The following is a 21,369-nucleotide window of genomic DNA, read 5'->3' on the forward strand; positions in this document are numbered from 1 at the left end:
AGGAATTTCTCAATCAAAGCATACGAGTATACCCCACACTTTACTACAGCTTATATCTCTTTTACCATAAACATTTTCTTCTCAGTTGATCACATCCCATTCCTAACCCTGTTGACAAATGTGTTTCATTGACACAGCAGTGATAAATAAAACGATGCATATCGTCTGTTGTATAAGAGTACACTCTATTATGCCAATTTAATAAATTTATTGTCGAAATCTCTTTTATTATATACATATATATACCATCCTCATTAATTTTGTTATTGCAAAAACTAAACACACTCAATATCTCATCTATTTTATATTCACATAACTCTAGTAGAAGACTAGAATGAGATTATTAGCGAATGAAATTTGATCACAAGAATATTTTAAGTTTTTAGCGATGGCATAGGAATATAGGATTCGGATCCGAGTGGGTTTAGGTACGCCTAATTGGGTACTGCTCTGCTGTTTAGTGTTTACCTACGGTATCGGATTCGGGTCAGATCGGATGGTTATCGGTTTCCCCTCCCCCCACCCACCCACCCGAATTCTCACCTTCCTCAGTCGTCCCTCCTTTCACCAACCACTCTCTTTCCTAGGATTCTACCTTCCTCATCTTCCAAATTCTCCGAAACTACAGCTCTTCTCCATCTCCTCTTCTAGCCATGGCGTTCTACGCGACTCTCGTAGAGGCGATCGACACCTACACGGGCCTCTCTCCCGCCGCCTTCTTCACCATCCTCGCCCTCATGGTCGGCGTCTACGGCCTCGTCTCCGCGATGTTCGTCTACCCCGACGCCGTCTCCGTCGCCGAGAAGAGCGTCGCCTCCGTGCTGCCGCCCTCGCCGCCGGCCGAGCCGGTACAGATTGGAGATGTCACGTTGGAGGAGCTCATAGCCTATGACGGCTCCGATCCCAAAAAGCCCCTCTTGATGGCGATCAAGGGGCAGGTCTATGATGTCTCTCGAGGGAGGTGGGCTTTATTTTTTGTTTTCGTTTTGGTTTTGACTAGCTATTGAATCTATTCAAGCTTGCATTATTTAGCATGCAAAAAACTTGTGCTTTTGATTGGGTTGCTGCTAATGTCTGATAGCCTTAGATTACCATATCAAGGACCACATATTTACACGATTAAAAGAGCTCATGGTATATGGTTAACAAAGTGATCATAGAAATAAAACACTAGCGTGTCTTTCAAATTGTTTGGTATTCTATTCCAACTATAAGTTGTAGTGGATAGAACATCTTTGAGGAGCCTGATTTTGTAACAATGGAAACTTGGAATTAGTCGAGTATGTATTAGTTAAAACTTTTGGTTAGTTTTGTACTTGTGTTGGAATGTATTAATTGGTGACATGAGGTCCTTAGCTCATCTTCTAGTTTACCTTTGAAACCGCATGTCTGATTGTTTGTTCCAAAAGATGCTTGCTTGCTGGTGAGATTTTCTTTACCTCCGTGGTTTCCACAACTATTGATTGATTACAAATTCATAATGGATTGGAAGAGTTTCACAGTGCTTGTTCTGTGCAGGTTTTGATAGTTAAGATTCTTGCCATCTCGTGGGAAATTAATCCTCTATTTTTAACATTTAGAGGTGATCATAGTAATATTTGAAAAATCAAAGCTAAACTGCATAGTTCTCTTGTTTCTCTCTAATTGTTGCATTTAAATTTGACTTCATTGCTGTGAGTTTGGTCTATGATTCAGCAGAAGAGGAAAAAATTAGGGGCTGATTGTTCATAATTGTATGTTACCTGATATCTCTGAGCTACATTCTCCTGTATGCATAATGATGACAATATTTCATTTGGTCATTTCCTGCAGGATGTTTTATGGACCTGGTGGACCATATGCCTTATTTGCAGGGAGGGATGCAAGCAGAGCCTTGGCTCTGATGTCCTTTGACCGTAGTGATCTTACCGGAAACCTTGAAGGCCTAAGCTCCGATGAGCTGGATGTCTTACAAGATTGGGAAGAGAAATTCAAAGAGAAGTATGTTAAGGTGGGTCAGCTTATTTCTGAAAACTCTGAAGATAAAGATGCTATTGGAAGCAGTGAGCAAATGGAAAGGAACCAAGAGTCTCATCAAGGTGCGCTGGATGGAAATGAGCGAAGTGAAATTTAGCTGAAGTGAAATGTAGCTGCGTGGACTCAAAATGAGGGTAAATTTGAGTTTGTGCACTCTGTTGTTGGATATGATGATTAAAAAGTAGCTCCCACCAGACTGATTGCTATAAAATGCTTTTTCGAGCTGGTGGGCATGAAAATGCTAGGATGATGCAAAATGTAATGGTCATATGTCGATTGGCCTCTCGTTTTGTTTTGTTTTTTGTTTTTTTTGTTTTTGTTGTTGTTGCTTATATCCGTCCGACAGGATTGTCCATAGGTACAGCATTTTTGAGCTGTTAATAAATCACACTACCTGTCTACATTTTGCGTGCAATGGTGCTTAGTGTTTTCACTTTATAATTCATTTTTTCAGATTAATATCTAGTTGCCTGCGTGGTGATCATTTTTGTGCAGGAGATTCTGCGTTTTGTTTCAAATTACTGATAGGCTGTGCTACCTATGCTTAATAGCACCACAAATTTTGCCTTACTGGCAGATAGTCTGAAACTCTTAAATTGGAAATAGGTCTCTACCTTTACTAATTATGCTGAGTAGAGATTCCCATATTAGAGTTGGAGAGTATGAAAGATCAGTAAGTGACATGGTAAGAACATCAAGATCAGATCTCAGCTGTCTTTCTGTTGCATTTTATGGGTTTGCCATGAAAAGAGCACCTCACATTTCTTACCAGCAACACAAAGGTTCCATCTTCTTTGCCCTCATGTTAAAGTCTAATAAGAAGACTGAACAATTTCGTCTGTGCCAACTTCAGAGGCAGTGCACCTGCAGCTGAAACAAATTCACAAGGCAAACCCACTAGAGATTCATCACAATTGAACACAATTTTCCTTTTTCTTTTTCTGACAGAAACCTGCATAAGGTCTTATTTCTGAAAAACTACTCTATGAACATATGTTCCTATACACAGGATTTGCCAATACTGATATCACCTTACTACCCATTCAGAAGGGAACAAAATGAGTATTGCACATATTATTGATGATTTAACCATGGCCAATGCTCAAAATAAAATGGTATACAACAATGTTCTATTAATAAACATACAAAATTGCAATCTAGGATACCCAAATCTAGCTTCGCAAACTATCACTTTTATGAACATGTAGACAATATCCACATAACTTATGAACCTGCCTGTGTGCTTATTTCTAAACTTGCAAAAGTTACCAAGGGATAGCCCCTTTATTTCTCCCAGATAGCTCTTCTACATATGCAGCCATTTGGTGAATCCACCTCTCAAGTACTTTGCCTTGATCACACTTCTATTAACAATTTAACCCAAAATTAAGCAATGTTTGCCTTTTTCTTCTTTGACCTGCCATGAGTTCAGCAAATGTAGCAGTGTAGCACATCCTCATGTTCTATATCCGTTCTCATAATCAACCCTAGAGCTGTCAATAGCCTTTTGGAGAGCTTCATATTTCTCAATTGATGACTCTGCAAGACTTTTTAACCGATCTAGAAAAACCGTTAGACTTGACTGCAATTTGTCATAGTTAAGATTCAAATCAACTGGGAATTCATTCCTATGGAAATTTTCTTGCAGTTCATCAGTTTTTCCTTCCCTACGAGATAATGAGAAGGACAGGTTTGAATTACTGTGTCCCTTCTCATGGTGAGGCAAGGAATGTGTTGTAACCGCTGCTAAATCCTTTATAGCATCTGTAACTTCCTTGGTAGGTAACTCATCTAGCAATTTCAACCAATCTCTGCAAGTAACAAATATGGGGGGAGCGATAGATTTTCGTGGGGAGAAAGGAACTGAACTCCTTCTCCTTGAAGACTTGTTTGTCAGCGGAAAAACACACTTGAGAAGCCAACCATTTATGTTTTGTAAATATGATTTTTGGGAGGAGATCCATTTTGTTAAATTTGAGGACAGAGAGTTCAACTCAAAATCAAGGAGCATGGTGGCCTGACGATGAGAATCAGACCGGATTGAGACCTTGGTGCTTCCGTTGTTGCATGCTATCGAAATGATACTGTATTGACGCTTGTGGCAGTCAAGCATCACTGCCCACATTCGAGATAAACTGCATAGAGTAAGAATGTACAAATAGCTGTAATAAATTCGAAATAAGAAATCTAAAGATCAAAGGCAACTAGAAAACATTTGTAAAATTCATTAAGCATGGAAATATAAACTTGAAAGTGTTTACATATTTCAATTGTGGGTAAAGCTAAATGTCCATGTGCATGAAGGAGAATCTATCCTATAACCATTATGAATTCCCCTCTGATGGCTGGTAATATCTGTAGAAACCAAGTCAGCTTGTAGTCAATGATTTTAATTAGTACTAACTGAAGGGAAATATGCAATTCACAGAGCATGGCTGCTCGATTGGTAGAGATGTCCATTTTTAGCATTCCGAATTCAAAAGCTTCATCCAAGTAGATCATGGCTGCTCAAGTTCATTCTGGATAAATGTGTCCGAACATTGTTAGTTTTTGTGAACTAATTCAGTTTAACCAGTTCAAACATGAAAATAGGTTGTGATTGTTAAAATTTTATGATATGGCTGTATGCACCAAGAAGCACGAAATTAAGAAAATTAGTTACAAAACAACATGGAATGAAGGCCTGGCTCCATTAAATAAAAGAGCAAGTAGCATCTTGCATTCCTAAATGCACATTCTTCTACCTAGTTTAATAGAGCATAGAGCCTTTGATACATCCCACTAATCAGGGGGGTCTGGGTGATATTAAGCTTAAGACTGTCAGCCAATCTTTTAGCCCCATTTTCAATTCTGTTCACGTGAATTGTCATAAGTTTACAACATATTATATAACCGCACAACACTAAATTCCTTCTCCCAATTTGTTATGAGCTCAAGAATTATAAAATGCATGTACACATCTGACCAAGCACATAAAGCTGCACTCTCAGATGCATAATGGAGTTCCAAGGATCTGATATACCAGGCTAGAGTCTATACTGACAAGTATATCAGTATCCAAGCAATATAACAACAAATGAACTTATACATCCCGCGTAGTAGTTAACACTGGAGTAGCCTTTTGTAAATCTCTCCAGTAAATATAAAATGTTGGTTCTGAGTTTCACATGCCCTTAAATATGGTGGTAATATAGATGTTTGTAGGTCTCTGAGTAATTAAGAGAAGTGGAGTATAAGTTCCACTTGGTCAAAATTTGGTAGTAATGGAGATGTCTGTCCTCTCTTTGCGATATATGAGTTTGTGTTGGATGTGTGCATCTTTTCTGCTTGTTAGAGTGCATGTGGAATTATAATGAACATCGTTAAGAAGTTATGAGAAATTCATACCCCCCAATTAACTCTTCCAGCTGAGGTTGGAGTTCTTTATCCCTTATCTCCTCTATTCTCTTAGATATCGAGCCAATTCTCTGAATTGCTACTTGAATTCTAGAGTGTAAATCCTTCACAGCCGCACGAGTTTTATCAATCTTCACACCAGCACGAGTTTTATCAATCCTGTACTGGTCTTCTCCCCTTGACTCTTGCTGCCGTAGCAACTTACGTTTCCAGTCATATTCCCTTCGAATTGTGCCACTTGCCTGAAATTAAAAATGTGAAGGTTGAACTTTACCGAAGGGCCAAATTAAACTCACTAAACCATGATTCTTTTCTGAAATTGGTTTGTAAGAGGAAAAGTAGGTTAAAAGAAAAGCTGAATATAAGAGCACATGTGTTTCCCAAAATGAGAAATGCATAAATCCTCATCCAGATACACTAATCCTTGACCAAGACCACTGTTGAGGCTTCAAAGTACCATGAGCAAATATAGCATTACATAGTTGTACCATCTGAAACATTTGTCAGGTGCAGAGTGCCACAAAACCAAATTAGTCCCTGGACGACTATTTACAAGAATCATTGCAGGATAAATAAATGTGACCTGAGAAATTGGAGGTTGGATCATGCATCATACACAATACACTAATTAAGTAGGAAATCAAAAGGTCCAAAATATTTTCTGTCTCTTCACTCATTTTCTCACCAGTTGATACATAAACACCAAAATCGATATGCCACAGACGAAAAAGGATATTCAGAACAATCATACAGTAGAGCACTGATGTACATCTGAATACACATATCTTGACATTTGTATAAAGAACAGTAAATGGAACACCTTAGTTATACCCAAACCTCTTGCTGTCATGAAGCCCTTTAAAGAAATTTGTTGCAAAATAAGTTTTATGTCTATATGTCTTAAGTTTGACATCCATGGAGCATCCCAACTGTGAAATGTATTCTAGCTGCAGCTGTTGGTGTTGGGTGTTGTGGTGTTGAGAAAATAAAACAAATCACTAGTAACATATACAAAACAAAGCAATGATTTACCTTAACTTCATCACAAAGTTTTCTCTCCCATGCATATAACCGGTCTAGTGTTGAGGCATGACTGCCTGAATTCATGCATATGCCGGTTAATGGCTCATCAGTGAAATCCTCAACATTATCTCTTGATGAGGCTCCAATAGGGTTTCTGGATGATGAAGAGAGTGAGGAGACTGATCCGTGCCAAGTTAGGTACTTTATCTCATTTGTAGCAGGCACTGCATTGAAACCATGAAACATCTAAAGCTTTTTACACTAAAGATCCAAAAGTAAAAACCATATGTCAACATCAAAGTTGAAGGGAATGTGCATTGAATCTAAATATCATTTCGACAAATACAGAAGTGGTAATTAGCGACTATATAATTGTTTCTTAAGAAGTGTTTTTCAAGAAAGACAAAAGTATACCTACCCTGAGCCTGAGGATGCGGGGATTCTTCCTCACAGCAACCAAAGCACAATGCCAGAAAATTAGGTATCTTTGCCTGATTTGCTGTATCAGAAACCTGTGTTAGAAGATCTAATTTCATCTGCCAAAACATGCTGGAATATTTTTAGAGAAATGAGAATAATATAATTCACATAGTTGAAAGATCTGTTAGTGATCCGTTGCAAGCCAAGAGTACTCAGCAAACATAAAATGTTGAATTATTCATAAAAGTAAAAATGAGCTTATAATCCACACGCTATTCACTATCTTATAAAAAAAAATGTGTCCAAAATCCAAATGCCCTTCCAGAAGATCAAATTAAAAAATTGAGATGATTCAAGTCTTTACCTCTGTCTTCAATGAATAGGGGCCGCAAATGCACTTTACTTGCCTCCAGCATCCTTGGAACTTCTATTCCAGATTCCGAAGCCCTTACAAATTGGCTTTCAATTTCTTTCACGCACAAGAAGAATTCCTTCACCCCTTGCTTTATCTCTGAACCAGCTTCTTTCAACTTGTAATCAGTGGGAAGGGCAACAGGAGGAGGAATCACTTTTGTTATCATTTTTTCAAGAGGTCCATCAGCTTCAAGTGTACCATTGCCAAGCACTTTCCTGTCCTCATTTTGCGTCTCGCTCTTTGAATTAAATGACTCTACAGATGGCACAGATGAAGAATCATTTGTTACATGGTGATCCAAAACCACATTTCTATTTTTAAACATCCGCACTAATGGTTCAGCTGATGGCTTGTCAAAATCATCTCCTGAGTCGGCAAAGTCATCAGTTCCATCTGTAAAAGCTTTTTCTCCTTCCTCTTCCAGTTCTGGAATTCCTTCCTCTTCTCTAAGGCGCCCTATCTCATCAACATCATCTAAACCATGATTAAATCCCTTCCCATCATTTAAGGAGAACTGGTTGTCGATAGGGTGAAAAATCCCAAAATAATCCCATGGTGGAGTACCAGGTGGTGGCGGAGGAGCATCTGAGGATAAATTTTCGTCCAATTCGGATCCTCGGTGTCTTGGGGGGTTGGATGAGGTTCGAAGAGTTGCTGTTACTGTTACCGGGGGTTTCTCCTCAACAGTTGTCGATGAACTCCTAAAAGCTTTCATATGATTCGTGTGAAACTGTCCAGAAGCGATTGGAGAAGGGATAGGAGAGAAAGAATCACTTGTGTCGACATGCTGTGAAACAGATGGAGATAAGTTCGAAATGGACTTGTCAGTTAGACCAAGAGGCTCAGGTGTTGCAGATGTTGATGTATACAAAGAAGATTCTGTCGAGACTTCTGGCTCTACAAATTTTCTTAGTGCAGTTCCTGTATTCCTGAGTGATTGAATGTAAGAAAAATGAGCATCTGCAAGTGTGCACCTTCCATCAAGAGCTTGTCGAACAAATCGCCTCCTTTCCTGACATAACAAAAGGGCCTTGTCATCTTCGATCTTCGAATTTGAGGCCCCCATTTTCAGAAGTAGCACCAATGACTTCTTTGCAAGATTCCAAAATGTAGCAACTTAACTGCCAACCTGAACAGGAATATTTCTCTACAATTTGGATAAAATGTATCACAGGGAAGTAGGTACTAGGTACCAATCAAGGAAGTCCAGCAGGGTGCGGTGCATAGCATAGAGACCCACCTTTAATGCTCAAAGAGTTATATATATTGTGCAATTCCTCTGGCAAGAAAAAGAAAGTATCCACAAATCAAAACAAATTTGAACGATTTGCACAACACATAATTTACAAAAAAAAGGTCATAAAGAAACAATCCATCTACCAGATATTCACATGTATAAAGAACAAAAAATAATAATGTCATAAAATATATATCCTTAATTCCTTGCTTCAACTTTAGTGCATATTGGCATACATCTAATGCTATGTCTCGTGATGATTTACGATATAAGTTACCCAGGAACCAGTAGCTTGTGCCTTCGGACTGGCATGGACCATGCTGTTGATGATCCATTGTTTCCATACTTGGAATAAAGAACCAGTCTTCTAGCACTTTCAGGCAAAATCTAAAGAAATGAAAAGAGCATTAAAAAGATAGACAATCAAACTTGCAAATAGATTATCTCATAAGTCATGAGTCCAAAATTAGAACAAATACTCTAAGTCTGTCTCTAGGAACAGTTGTGGATTTTTTCAATCCCCATTTCTAGCACCTTAGTCTCACAAAGTAACCGAGGAAAGTACTATCTGAATATATCTCCAACTGTTCAGAGTTATACCAAGCAATTCTAAAATCCAGTCATACAGCAATGCTGTCAACAAAATTAACTTACTTAAACACACAAAACTCCATATGGAACAACTAAAAACCATCAGCCTCTCCCTTTTCTTCCTTTTACAATTAATAAAACATCCCAAAACCAATCATAAACCGGATTTCACTTCCATGTCAATAAATCCAGTAGAAACTTCAGAATATTCCTCAGCGACGGCAAGAGATTAAAATCTAATGACTGATTCGCAATAATCAGATCAAGAAAATATTACCGGACCTCCGGAACTCCCAAGAATTAGAGAGAGAGAAAAGGGACCCCCACTTCCGAATTATATCAAACAACATAGAAAAGATCTAAAGACGAGATCTTTCCAGAGTAATTATTAAGAAGCCTTCCTTTTCCTCTAACTCGCAACAACAGGGAGCAATTACCCACTCCAGAATCATATCGAACTTAACGAATTCGGTACAGGAAGAAGAAATCAAGTCAGCAAGAGATGACTGCTACCTGAATTGCTCTAAAGGCAAGATCTTGATGAAGAAATCACAACTGTTCACAGAAAGAGAGAGATTTGGGAGCGATGATGACTTGCTTATGATGGCCTTCGTGCAGAAAAGGATTCAGAGATTCGCGTAAGAGGAGGGGAGTTAGAGAGAGAGAGAGAGAGAGAGAAAAAAGTGTGCTTGTGTGTATGTGTGTGTGTGTGGAGCCGCACCTTTTACCTCCACTAGAATAAAGCAATGGCAATGGTGTGGTGAAGGAATCCCCGTTAGAATAATATTAAAGGCGACTTCTTAATTAATACCATTTTTTAATCCTAATTACCCTGAGCATTACCCAAAATGCCACCTCTGTCCCCCTTTTTTTTTCATTTCTTCTTTTCTTCATATTTATTAAGATTATTTTTCTTAATTAAATCAATCAAATAGGCCTTTTAAATTACTTTATAAGAAAAAAATAGAAATTTTTTAAAGATTTCTTCCCCTTTTTTAAAGATTTTTTTCGATCGATAATAAATATTTTTTCTTCCCATGTTCATTTGCATAAGGAGGACTAGAAAAATACAAAGAGGAACAATTATTCATGTCCTTGTACATCTGAGAATAAATGTTAAATAGTTTTTTTGTCAGCCTAAGTCTTGACCATAAGAAGACTAATTAACATTAAATACTAGTCTTTCCTTATATCATAGGCTATATATATATATTTTAAATTGTTTTTGGCTGTAATGTGGTGAAACATACAAGAGGATAACTACAACAAGACCAAGACAGGAATTAAGATGGATCATGGAAGCACAATTGATGAACAGCAATTAAGGACTAGGAAAAGTTGAATACTTTTTGTGCCTCAAAACTTTGCATGATATGTATGAGAAGGAAATTAAAGTTATGCTACTTTTTAATGCCTTTGTTAAACAAACTAATGGTCAATAAGAAAAGCACAAAGCCAAACCTTTTTACATGAGGATATTATATGAAAGGGACTCCTATGTATAGTAGTTTAAATAGAAGAAGATGAAGAAATAGATGTGACATGAAGCAAAGGAAATCAGATAACAAGCATGAAACAACTCAAGGACATTGCATCATACCATGATGGCATTGATATGAGCTTCTTTATGAGCCCATTGCCTCCTCTTGGCTATATTGAAAGAAAAAAGAAGACAAAGCTCTTTTATTATATAGTGTCCTTTTTTAACTGTTGGAATTGATTATCACTGAGTAAAAAAGGACCCAGGAATGTATAGGGTTGCCCACTCCCCTCCCCCCCCCCCCCCCCCCCTCATCAATTCCAAAGTTGGTAGCTTTATCCCATTCTGCCACAAGAGAAAAGGACATTGAAACTTTGGACTTAAATGATATATTTCACCAGACCTCAAATGTCTACTGGGCCTCCACTGGGAATCTAAAATGAGTCAGCAACGCATGGACTCATCTCAAGCACACCCACCCATCTACACACACTGCCTGTACTTGAAAAGAAGTATAACTTTGATCTCATCTGAGAAAGTTAAAATGGCATGATGCAGTGGTAGATGGGAGATTCAGTGATGCACTGCAAAAAGTTTTACTTAATCTGTACCCCCCCTTTGAGTCCTTTTTTTTCCCCCTCTCCAATGGAGCATTTGGCTTTAGCTCCTTATGTGACCCCATATGCAATGCACACATCTATGGAGTAATGTCCCATTGATATCAATATCAGCATATATCATAGAGAGATATCTATTTTTATTATAAAAGAGAATATTTATGGACAGACCAGTAACTTTAAAATTTCACAAGGGCATTTAGGTCATTAGCCATACACCCCCCCCCCCCCCCCCCCCCCCCCCACTCTTAATAATTAATCATATACATTTGATAATTTCAAAGCTTCTCCAGTTAGCCAATTAACCCACGTAACTCAATCATCGCCCCCCCCTAATAATTATTTCATACGTTCATAGATAATGACGAAAGGTAGGAAGTCGCCACGCTTAGTTACTGCCACGTGTCGTGGCAAATAATCCCTTCGAAAGTGCGTACGCGTCAAGCTCTAATCCTTCTGCTAATCCCAGTGTTATAGCCAAAGCCATTAATTAATTAAGGAGGTGATGGATATTATTCGGCTGTTAGAGGAGAAAAGCATGGGAAGAATTTTCTTAGCGGATTTCTCACGCACTAAAGGCGAATCCTTGTCGGCATTCTATTAGCTTAGGTGTCAAGCAAAGCTAGCATAAAATATTCGAATTATTACCAACTAGTTTTCTTTTTTAATTAAAAAAAAAAAGTATTTGTTATCACTTTGAACATGAAGTCAGGTTTTGAAAGATTCAAAGTAGAGGATCATAACTTTATATATGCCCATGCTTTTCCACGTCAACTAATTATTTTTATTCTTATTTCTTTCCTCTAAAGTAAAAGTAAAATAATTTTTAAATCATTTAACATTAGTAAATGACTAATGAAAGGAGTATTTTAGAGATTTTTCATAATTAAGTGGATTAATATATCGTAATATAGAGGTCGTAGCCTTCTAGGTGTAGTGGAACTATCGATTTTGATTGAATATTATGTTATTCTTGAGGAGTATTAGAACTTAAACGGTTCCCTCGCGCGATGGTACCAGCCGACCAGCCGACCTTTCTTTCATCTATTTCGGTGCTCACTCTCGAGTCTCGACTCGACTCTTACTGCCAAAGGAGACTCGACTCTTACTGCCAAAGGAGAAATCGTCCACGAGGGACCAAAAACAGGTGATTTTTTTTTCATTTTTTTGTTTGATTTTTTCTATCTTACCATTTTATCCAGTTAGATGCACGTCGGTGGCATAAATTCGAAATTATCGTCGTTTTAGTGCGCAATCACGATCTAATTTTTATCGGGAAAGAGTTGCGGAATCGTGAGGGATAGGTCATTTCTTTTGCATTTATGCTTTAATTATTCTTCCGATGCTTTAATCTTGCAGTAAAGTTTGACAAATTCATAGATTAGCTTGAACAATTTCCCTTTTTCATGGTCGGATACATGATGAAATAGGTGTTTATGCAAAAATTACCTGCTTTTGTAGATCTGGTGTTGCACTTTTCTCCTATGAATTTCTGGTTCATTTTCCTGAAATTAATAGGCTTTCGATTTAAAAGGTCAAATGGGTTCAATATTTACCACTTTCACTAGGAAATTTGATGGGTGTAGAAACCCTAGTTTTTATTCGATTTGGAGTTCAAGAAGAAGTGATATGAGCATTATGTTGGTTTTATTTCAGAAGGAATGAAAGGGCAAGGCAGCTATGTTCCACCTCAGTACATTCCTCTAGATGATTCGGATGTCGAAGCCAATATTGGACCAGTTGATGGAAGCCAATCTTCTCCCAATCTCATATCTCGTGATCCCACACAATGGTCTTCCGGAATCTGTGCTTGCTGTGATGATATGCAGAGCTGTATGCTACTTTCTGCCCTGTGACTCCTTGATTTTGAGAAGGAAAGATTGAAAGGTGCCATTTGATTATATGATATGATGTGGCAAAACTTTCCTTCTATACCACATAATCTTTTAAGTAAAATAGAAGATCTAGATATAACTAGCAATTATTTTTCTGATTCATAGTTACCACGTCGACAGCAATGACAATCTAGGCTTTGGCCCAACTACCTGGGGTCGGCTATATGGATCCTTTTTGTCCATTCAGCACTATTTAATGAAAGGTTTTCCATTGAATCAAGTGGTATTATGTTCTTTTCAGTCTACTTCTCCCATGTTGGTTTAAGCATCTGGAGTTTTGGACGGTTGATGTTATGGGTCCTCTCATTCTATAAAACTCTATTTAGTTATGTAATTACACTTGAGTATAATCTCATGGTAACAGCTGTTGATGGAACCATCCCATCTTAGTTCCCTGGCCTTAGAAACATGTCAGATCCATTGCTTCCTGCTGAGTATTAAGGGAATTACAATGATATGGTACCTGACTTATAGTTGGACTGGAAGCAGTGGTTTGCATCCACGCTGTTTTATAAGAATCCATGAACTTAATATACCTTGCCATCAAGAAGGCAGCTAGTATTATCTTGCTGAGTCTACAAATAATTATATTGAAAATATTTTAATTCTGATCTCTCATACCTTCTGTTATATTGTATAGGTTATCTAGGCGCGTTCTGCCCATGCTACCTCTTTGGGAAGAATGCAGAATTCTTAGGTTCTGGAACCCTAGCAGGGTCATGCATGACCCATTGTATTTTGTGGGGCCTTATTACTAGTCTCTGTTGTGTTTGTACTGGAGGTGTGATGTCAGCACTGTCATCTGTGGTGGCATGTTATGCTTGTGGATATCGCAGAACACTACGAGATAAGTTTAATCTGCAGGTATGTTAATGTTCTAGAAATCTTCTGCTTTTGTACATTATTTTACACTCTGTCCAGTTTATTGTGAAGTTGAGTGATTCTTTGGTTCCATTTCGGTTCCATCCCTTTGATATTTGTACTTCTGGTTACTTCATAGAAAATGTTTAAGACCAATTTCTACTGATATTATCATTGCTAATATAATAGTGAAGCAGTTTTTTCTTTCCTTTAAGAATTGATATGTCCGTTATATTGGTAGTATTTCACCATTCGATTTGCATATAAGACAATTGCTTAGAGGGCAACAGTCTAATCAGAATATCATTGACAAGGTAATGGTCCAGAAGAAAGAAGTGAGTTTCAATATTATGTACACTAATGTTTTTTTTTCTTACACATTCAATATCCATATTTCTCCATTTGCTACCTGCTATATGAAGAGTTCATTTCTATATAGTTCAAATAGTAAGTGCATTAAATCTGATGATTTAATGCCAACCGTCCTCATTTTCTTAACAGGTGGACAATTTATTCAGGCTTAATATGCTTTTCTAGTTGTGTACAATTCATACTTATTGAAGCAAGTGTGTCTGTCGTTTGTATGGTTCTCATGTGGGTAGGATGCCACCCAATATTTCCCTTGCATCTGGTGGTTAAAGTTATGTAACTATTTTCTGTATGTCAGCTTGCATGCAGATTATGTGACAAAATGCATTTTTTATTTATAGCCATATTATGCAATGCATCTCCTTTGAGGTAGGATATAATTAGGAAGTAGTTTGGTGAATTTATCAAAACTAATGACAGCTTCTATACATTGGGAAAAAAAAGATGTGATCTTATCATCTGCTTCAGTTTAGCTCGATATTTCACTATCTCATATTTATGTCATGATCTTCTTAGGAAGCACCATGTGGTGACCTGACCACGCACTTATTCTGCCACTTGTGTGCCATCTGCCAAGAGTACAGAGAGATCCGTGAGAGGTCAGATGGCTCCGTTTCTGCTCTTGCCCCCTCAGTGACTGCTCCTCCAGTACAGACTATGGATTTTAACTCTCCAGATATAATGCGGAATTGAAGAATGCAGGTTGATATCTTGATTGGTTCATTGGGCTTCCTCATACGCCTTCTCGTCGGCATCCTTTTCCTCAAATGGCCATAGCACCTGGCATTCTTGAAAGGCCTTCTGTTTTTCTTTTTTCCCTTCAGCAAAGGATAATGCATACTGCGGGTCTTTCATCTGCATTACCCTTCTCTTGTCCTGATAGCTCATACTGCTTTGCATGTGGTCTAAGGATAGCATTGTTTCCCTGTTTTTCTGTTTTCAAACTTGTGACATGGCATCACGTTTTTTGTAAACATTCACTAAAAAGTTGAAATAATTTGTCATATATTAACTTGTTCAGAAGTGGAACTAGGAAACTTAAATCAGCACCAAATAAATCAAGGTTTCTTTGGTTTTTCTCGCCTTTTTGCATCTCGGAATGACCAATAGGTGGGAGTTTCCCAAAGATCCATGCTTTTGTGTGCAAGGTATATTAGGTGATCCCATATTCTTGCATTCTGATGTTGAGCATCTCTAGATCTTTTGGAGCAATTGCAGTTCTAAACTGGAGGATTCTTCTTGTTAATATGATTCTTGTGTTCTTGTGGTATTTGGATGATCTGCTTGCTTTGTGCCCAGTACGACGAGTCAGATCTTATGCGTTCTCTCGTCCTACTATATGATTGTCTCACTCACTCATTCGTCAAGTGCAACAAAACAAGAGACTTTTTCTATCGATCATTATTGGCCAATGTGGACTACTGCTTAATTGTAGGCCAATTTTTGTCCAGAAATGGGCTGAAATGGAATATACTACCTGGAATATAGATAAATTCCCTCTGTCCGATCTCAATCTTAGACCATACTTCCATCTTTTTTAATCACTAATTAGGATGTAGCAAGAGAGAGTCGCTTAAGCAACATCAAACTCTTTGAATCACTCCAGCAGAGCTCCCAAACTCTAACGAGAAGCAACGTAGATTATGATTTTGACATTCGCACCAAATCTTTCTCATATTTTTCCTTATCCTCCTGTCACCACCGTACCCAAAGTAGCAAAAGACTCAGTTATCAACAAAAGTAACGCAAGAGTTCAGCAGGAAGAAGCCAAACGAGAACAGTGTTCCCAGCTCGTTCATGACAACATCCACGCAATGGTAACTCTAATTGAGCTCTTATAATGATTATTAGAATTGGTTTTAGTCTTATCTCCTTCTCTACTTGACTCTAACCATTGGCGCCCTCTCCCATCTCCCTTCTTCTACCGTCCAAGTTTTTGGTCGCCCTCTTCTAGCTTTTAATCACCTTCTTTTACAATAACTTCCCCTTCTTCACACCAAGAACTAAACCTAATATCCATCTAATCATTGAAGGACTATTAAACTAGGATCTAATTGATCTTCGGTCACTATTAGGTCGATATCTTGAGATCTAATCGTTCGAATTTCATAATCTTGAATTTGTTGGAAAGCTCTCTCTAAAAGCAATAACATATTCAAAATTCAGAAAGATCCGTGGATTAGATTGTTCGTAAATCTCCTTGAAAATTTCGGATTAGATTGCAAATGCTTCGGATATTAAAACAAAAAAATTTCTTTTATGCGGCGCAAGGACGTGGCTCGGCCCTTCCACGTCACGTGGCTGCGAAATAAACCCAACTAAATGCCGCGAATAAAAAGGAAACCCAGACGCGATCCGACCTTCTCCGCCGAATTCATTCGTGGAATTTATCTCGCGTTTAAAAATCTCTCGTCCTTTTAAGAACCCTAGAAGAGCTACCCTGAGATTTTGCTACGTTGGAGGCTCTTAAGGTTGGTTGTTTTCTTTGTAGATTTTGATGATCACCTTTTGTTTCTTAATTTTTTTTTTTGAAGAAAGAAATTCCCATGACCTTTGAAAGAGTCAGCGGTTTGGTGTTTCTTCACCTTCCGTGAGTTTGATCACATTAATGTTCTGCCGATATAGTGATGTATTGTTATGTTAAAATTTTAGAGATGCAAATAAACTCGTTTGGAACAAATTAAAGAAAAAGATAAACTCGGATGTTTTATTTTTATGATTTATCATCATTAGAGTACGTAATAGTCTCACTCTTCTTGTGTTCTATGTTTGCATGATATTGTATCAACTCATATTTTTCACAGTTCTGAACTATTTTATGTTAACTAAAAGAATATGTCCTATATTTTATTTGGCTGTTGCCCACTTTATCGTCCTTGATGCTCATCTGATTTTTTTTGTTTCTGATAAGTTGGGTGTTGTAGTGAAATTCTTGTCATACTTGGAATCCTGAAATGACACTGAAGTAAAAAAAGTGTCATCACTTTCATGTGTGCAGTCGATTCGCAGATTGTTAGATACTAATTATCAATTATTGGAAAGTATAGAAGAATTGAAATTAAAATGTCAAGGGACTTACTTTTATTCATTGACATTGGTCTTTTAGATGTACATTTAGACATATTTTCTATATAGAAAGAATGCCTATAATACAGCTGTTATCTAAGCTATGCATGGTGAAATAAAAATTGATTGCCAATTGATAGAACATCCCAAGTATAGTTGATAAACATTCCAACAATAGAGGATTTGACATTCTTTAATCGATGCATATTTTAATTATGGTGGATTTCATTCCTAACAATCATTGTAATCTTGTGCAAACTTATCAAGAGAATGAAACCCATTTAATGTTTGTATTAACAGTAGTAACATCATTTTTATCTATAAATATATAATCTTGTTTGATTTCTTTTTTAAGGTTGGAAGTACATAATACACTGTTGTGCACTATGGGTTTTCTTGGTGGAACTCCTGCACCTACTTGCTCCATGAAGCAGCATTGCTCAGAATGGGCTCGAATTTACTTGAAGTATTGTCTCTGTGATACGAGAGACAGTGTATCTTTATCCCTTGGATTGATTAGTGTTGTTAGTTGGGGTACTGCAGAGGTCCCTCAGATTATCACGAATTTTAAGCAGAAGTCCACAGAAGGTCTTTCACTTGCTTTTCTACTGACATGGATCATAGGGTAAGTGTTTCCTTTATATTCTTTCAGTTTTATCCCTCTTTGCATTTTTCTTCTTCACTTTTCATCCATTTGCAGGGATTTGTTTAATCTTATTGGCTGCATGCTGGAACCTGCTACTGTAAGTTCTATTGTGATCACTGATTTAACTTTTGTAGCGATAATCATACTTGATTTCCTTTTCAAATTTGAAGCTCCTATAAGTTCAACACTCTTCATTTGCTTGAGTTTTTCATTTCATGTTCCCTTTTGTATATCCCCATGGTGATTCACAACTCACACTTATTCCTCTTGCTTTCCTATTTTAAGTGTATGTAAATGTTTCTCATTGATTTACCTTACAGTGTGGCAAGCATTCACGTAAATATGCATATTCAACAATTTTTATGCATTGCCATGCTGCAGTGTGATGTTAAATGTCTAATTTAAGTATTCCATTTATGTGATAGGTCATCAACTTCTAAAGATCATGGAGAACTAAATCATTTTTGCATTCAATCTTTTTATCAAGTGAATTCTCTTATATTTTGCATCAGTGTATAGTATATAAAGAACTCAGAAATCTGTGGTAGATCATCTGCACATTGTTGTACGGACAGTGGAAATCATAATGCAAATAAATTAGTTTTGAAGGTTCTTCTTGCTAACTTTCTTTTAATTTCTTTTGCAGCTGCCAACACAATTCTATATGGCATTTGTAAGTTGCTGAAACCAATTTTTATTCACTGTAATCTCATCACTTATTCATTGTTTGAAGAGGTAGATTGCATCAAAGTGCAGTTATACACAGCTACGACAGTGATCTTGACGGGACAGACTGTATACTACAGTTACATCTATCATGGAAAGAATATTGGAGTACCTAGTGGGGTAAATTGTTTTTCTTCAATGAGCTTGCTGTAGGCCTTCCTCAATGACTTTGGAATTGTTTTGTCACGAAATGTTGGCATGATTACAGAGCAAGGAAGAGCATCAAGATGATGCTTCAGTGAAAGAAAAGCTATTGGGGTACACCAGTGATAAAGAATCTAAAACCAGTCGTGATGAAAATGGAGCAAGTCATGAAAACAATGAATATCATATATCTAGCTCACCAATTCCTGTTAACAAACCTGCAGTTCAACGTTACGGTCCTAACGACCAAGAATTCTATTACATGTAAATTTCCAAGACATTCTATTTGTTCCATAGTTAGGTTATATATGGTTATATCTTTTTGATGGTATGGGTTATTTCTTACTAGTTCCTAGATTTAGAGAATGACTTGGTCTTAATTGAATTCACAGGTCAGCACGATCTTTATCAAGAAGTCCCATACCTGCAACAGGTCTATGGTTAACTCACTCGCATTATGCTCACAGAACACCTCCCCTGACTACTGACCAAAATTCTTCTAGAGAACCTTTGATCGATAGGTTACAATCTGCACCACCTATGAGCAGAACGAGAAATATACTTTCTGTGGTAAGTCAACAGCTGACAAACTTCTTTTGTCCCTATAGTACGAGATGCAATGACACTGGATACATTTTTCACTAGGTCCCTTTGGCAGCAGTTTTCCTTGGCATCTATGTCCTACATCTTTCTATTGTAGGCACATTAAATAAATCTTCTCGTGGAATGGTCATACAAGTTGGTCGAAAGCTTTTGCAGGTAATGGAAATCTGATGCTATTGTTCCTTGGTGCATTTTTGTCTTATGCAAAATTCTGGTTAATTTGTTCTGTATAGTAGCATTATAAAGACATTTTGCTATATACTCTCATCACAGGACAGGCCAACAAACTCATCTGTTCAACATGGCAGCGGAAGCACTGAAATTGGAAGTTTACTTGGTTGGGCAATGGCAGTAATTTACATGGGGGGCAGACTTCCTCAGATTTGCCTAAATGTGAGATAGAATATATGATTTATCTGAATTTAATAAGTCTTTCTCTGGATACATGATATTTTTTTTTCATGAAATCAGAAGATTGTTACTATAAAAACCCCATAAGATTTCAGTTTCTTAACTGACAAAGGAAATGTAGTAATTCTGCTACATTCGTTATATCAATTAAGACCCAACCTAACCAAATATTTCTTCAAATTTTTGCAGATTAAAAGAGGCAATGTGGAGGCAAGTTGTCCTGTCTACTCTCTTAAGCTATTTACCTGCAAGTGAAAAGTCTATTATATTGGTGATATCTTTGTCAAATAGCGATCCATATATATATATTTACATTTAGCTCTCCTAAGAAATTGAATGAAGAGCCATATGTGGATTATATTGAGAAGAATTTTCAATTATCCATTTAATTTATCTTTCTTATTATACTCTTGAGTGGTCTTCATTTTTACACAATCAATTCATGGGACTTGATTCTTCATTATTGCATGGTTGATATCGATCTATAATTTTTTTTTTCAGGGACTCAGTCCGTTAATGTTTACATTTGCTTTACTTGGAAATGCAACCTACGTCGGAAGGTACTTCTAACTTGTCGTTAAGCTACTTTTCTCGTTATATCTCTACAGCGCATGCGTATTGTTATTTATTATTCTGACAATTGTTTGTAGCTTATCTTTTTGTTTAGGCAATTCTATCCATATCATCATATTCTCATCAATTTTCTGGTAATGAGTCTCTCTGTCTTAGTTGACATTAATTGATGCAACTGGTTACCTTCTTGTGTGCAGTATCCTTGTAAACAGCATGGATTGGTCTAAAATTGAACCAAACCTCCCGTGGCTAGTGGATGCAGGAGGATGTGTCCTTCTGGATTCTTTTGTATCCTTGACTTACTCCCTTTCTTCTCCTAGGATCACTTAATTTATGCATCATCATATATTTTTTTACTTTCCTTCAGTCCTTTCGCCTGTCATCAATTCATTATAACAAAAGATCTGTGCAATTTTTATCCTCTTACAGGACACTATGTTATAATTAATCGTGGGTCGGATATCCTTTAACTATTTTGCTCAGATTCTCTCCCAGTTTGTTTATTATAATCTTCGAGCAAGGAAGGATTCTGATAGCAGAAGCACTACTCTGGACGTGTAACGGTGGACACTGTTGTACCTTTTATCTTGCTCTATATTTGCTGATGTTTTCTTGACTACAATTCTCATAGTTTTCTTGGCATCGCAGGATCTCTTGGTATTATGCCATGCAGCTCGGGCTTGATGCAATTGTATATCAAGAGTACTAACTTGTGCGGAGATAGTTGGAGATACTTCTCTTTTGTTATGCTATATGTTATCCTATTATTCATCATTGTTGCTATCTTTATGGTGAAAGATCCTTCTTGTGACTAACGTATTTCATGTATGACATTTTAGTTCTCCTTGAACAAAGCCCCAGATAAATCGTATTATCTATT

At 37.2% G+C, this 21,369-nt stretch overlaps 4 protein-coding genes across 7 annotated transcripts; 3 read left to right on the forward strand and 1 right to left on the reverse strand.

The window, feature by feature from the left end:
- The first annotated feature begins 563 nt into the window (after positions 1 to 563).
- LOC140765536 (membrane steroid-binding protein 2-like) lies at positions 564 to 2,431 on the forward strand. Its single transcript, XM_073104675.1, has 2 exons — positions 564 to 961; positions 1,813 to 2,431. The coding sequence occupies exons 1-2, from the start codon at positions 654 to 656 to the stop codon at positions 2,111 to 2,113; spliced, it is 609 nt and encodes a 202-aa protein (XP_072960776.1). The 5' UTR covers positions 564 to 653; the 3' UTR covers positions 2,114 to 2,431.
- Positions 2,432 to 3,067: 636 nt separating this feature from the next.
- LOC140764750 (uncharacterized) lies at positions 3,068 to 9,840 on the reverse strand. The gene is made up of 6 exons (XM_073103484.1): positions 9,612 to 9,840; positions 7,220 to 8,549; positions 6,854 to 6,934; positions 6,445 to 6,659; positions 5,404 to 5,654; positions 3,068 to 4,151 (listed from the first exon to the last, which is right to left on the reverse strand). Exons 2-6 carry the CDS (start codon positions 8,334 to 8,336, stop codon positions 3,473 to 3,475), a joined length of 2,343 nt encoding a protein of 780 aa, XP_072959585.1. The 5' UTR covers positions 8,337 to 8,549; positions 9,612 to 9,840; the 3' UTR covers positions 3,068 to 3,472.
- A 2,345-nt stretch (positions 9,841 to 12,185) lies between these two features.
- LOC140766049 (cell number regulator 5) lies at positions 12,186 to 15,326 on the forward strand. 2 transcript variants are annotated; one of them, XM_073105446.1, is made up of 4 exons: positions 12,186 to 12,342; positions 12,852 to 13,028; positions 13,731 to 13,954; positions 14,837 to 15,326. In XM_073105446.1, exons 2-4 carry the CDS (start codon positions 12,857 to 12,859, stop codon positions 15,011 to 15,013), a joined length of 573 nt encoding a protein of 190 aa, XP_072961547.1. In that variant the 5' UTR covers positions 12,186 to 12,342; positions 12,852 to 12,856; the 3' UTR covers positions 15,014 to 15,326. The 2 variants fall into 2 exon arrangements, with proteins under 2 accessions (XP_072961547.1, XP_072961548.1); XM_073105447.1 differs by lacking the exon at positions 12,186 to 12,342 and adding an exon at positions 12,367 to 12,499.
- Positions 15,327 to 15,916: 590 nt separating this feature from the next.
- On the forward strand, positions 15,917 to 21,343 carry LOC140765273 (vacuolar lysine transporter YPQ1). 3 transcript variants are annotated; one of them, XM_073104265.1, is made up of 14 exons: positions 15,917 to 16,137; positions 17,742 to 18,011; positions 18,087 to 18,129; positions 18,679 to 18,705; positions 18,789 to 18,878; positions 18,967 to 19,166; positions 19,295 to 19,472; positions 19,548 to 19,661; positions 19,779 to 19,898; positions 20,106 to 20,126; positions 20,418 to 20,476; positions 20,687 to 20,777; positions 20,973 to 21,061; positions 21,138 to 21,343. In XM_073104265.1, exons 1-13 carry the CDS (start codon positions 16,118 to 16,120, stop codon positions 21,048 to 21,050), a joined length of 1,311 nt encoding a protein of 436 aa, XP_072960366.1. In that variant the 5' UTR covers positions 15,917 to 16,117; the 3' UTR covers positions 21,051 to 21,061; positions 21,138 to 21,343. The 3 variants fall into 3 exon arrangements, with proteins under 3 accessions (XP_072960366.1, XP_072960365.1, XP_072960367.1); XM_073104264.1 differs by having other exon boundaries at positions 20,973 to 21,052; XM_073104266.1 differs by lacking the exon at positions 15,917 to 16,137 and adding an exon at positions 16,660 to 16,791 and having other exon boundaries at positions 20,973 to 21,052.
- Positions 21,344 to 21,369: the final 26 nt, after the last annotated feature.

This window comes from Typha angustifolia, chromosome 8 (assembly GCF_048772165.1).
Source record: "Typha angustifolia cultivar Huaian chromosome 8, ASM4877216v1, whole genome shotgun sequence".
In the NCBI taxonomy this organism is placed as follows: domain Eukaryota; kingdom Viridiplantae; phylum Streptophyta; class Magnoliopsida; order Poales; family Typhaceae; genus Typha; species Typha angustifolia.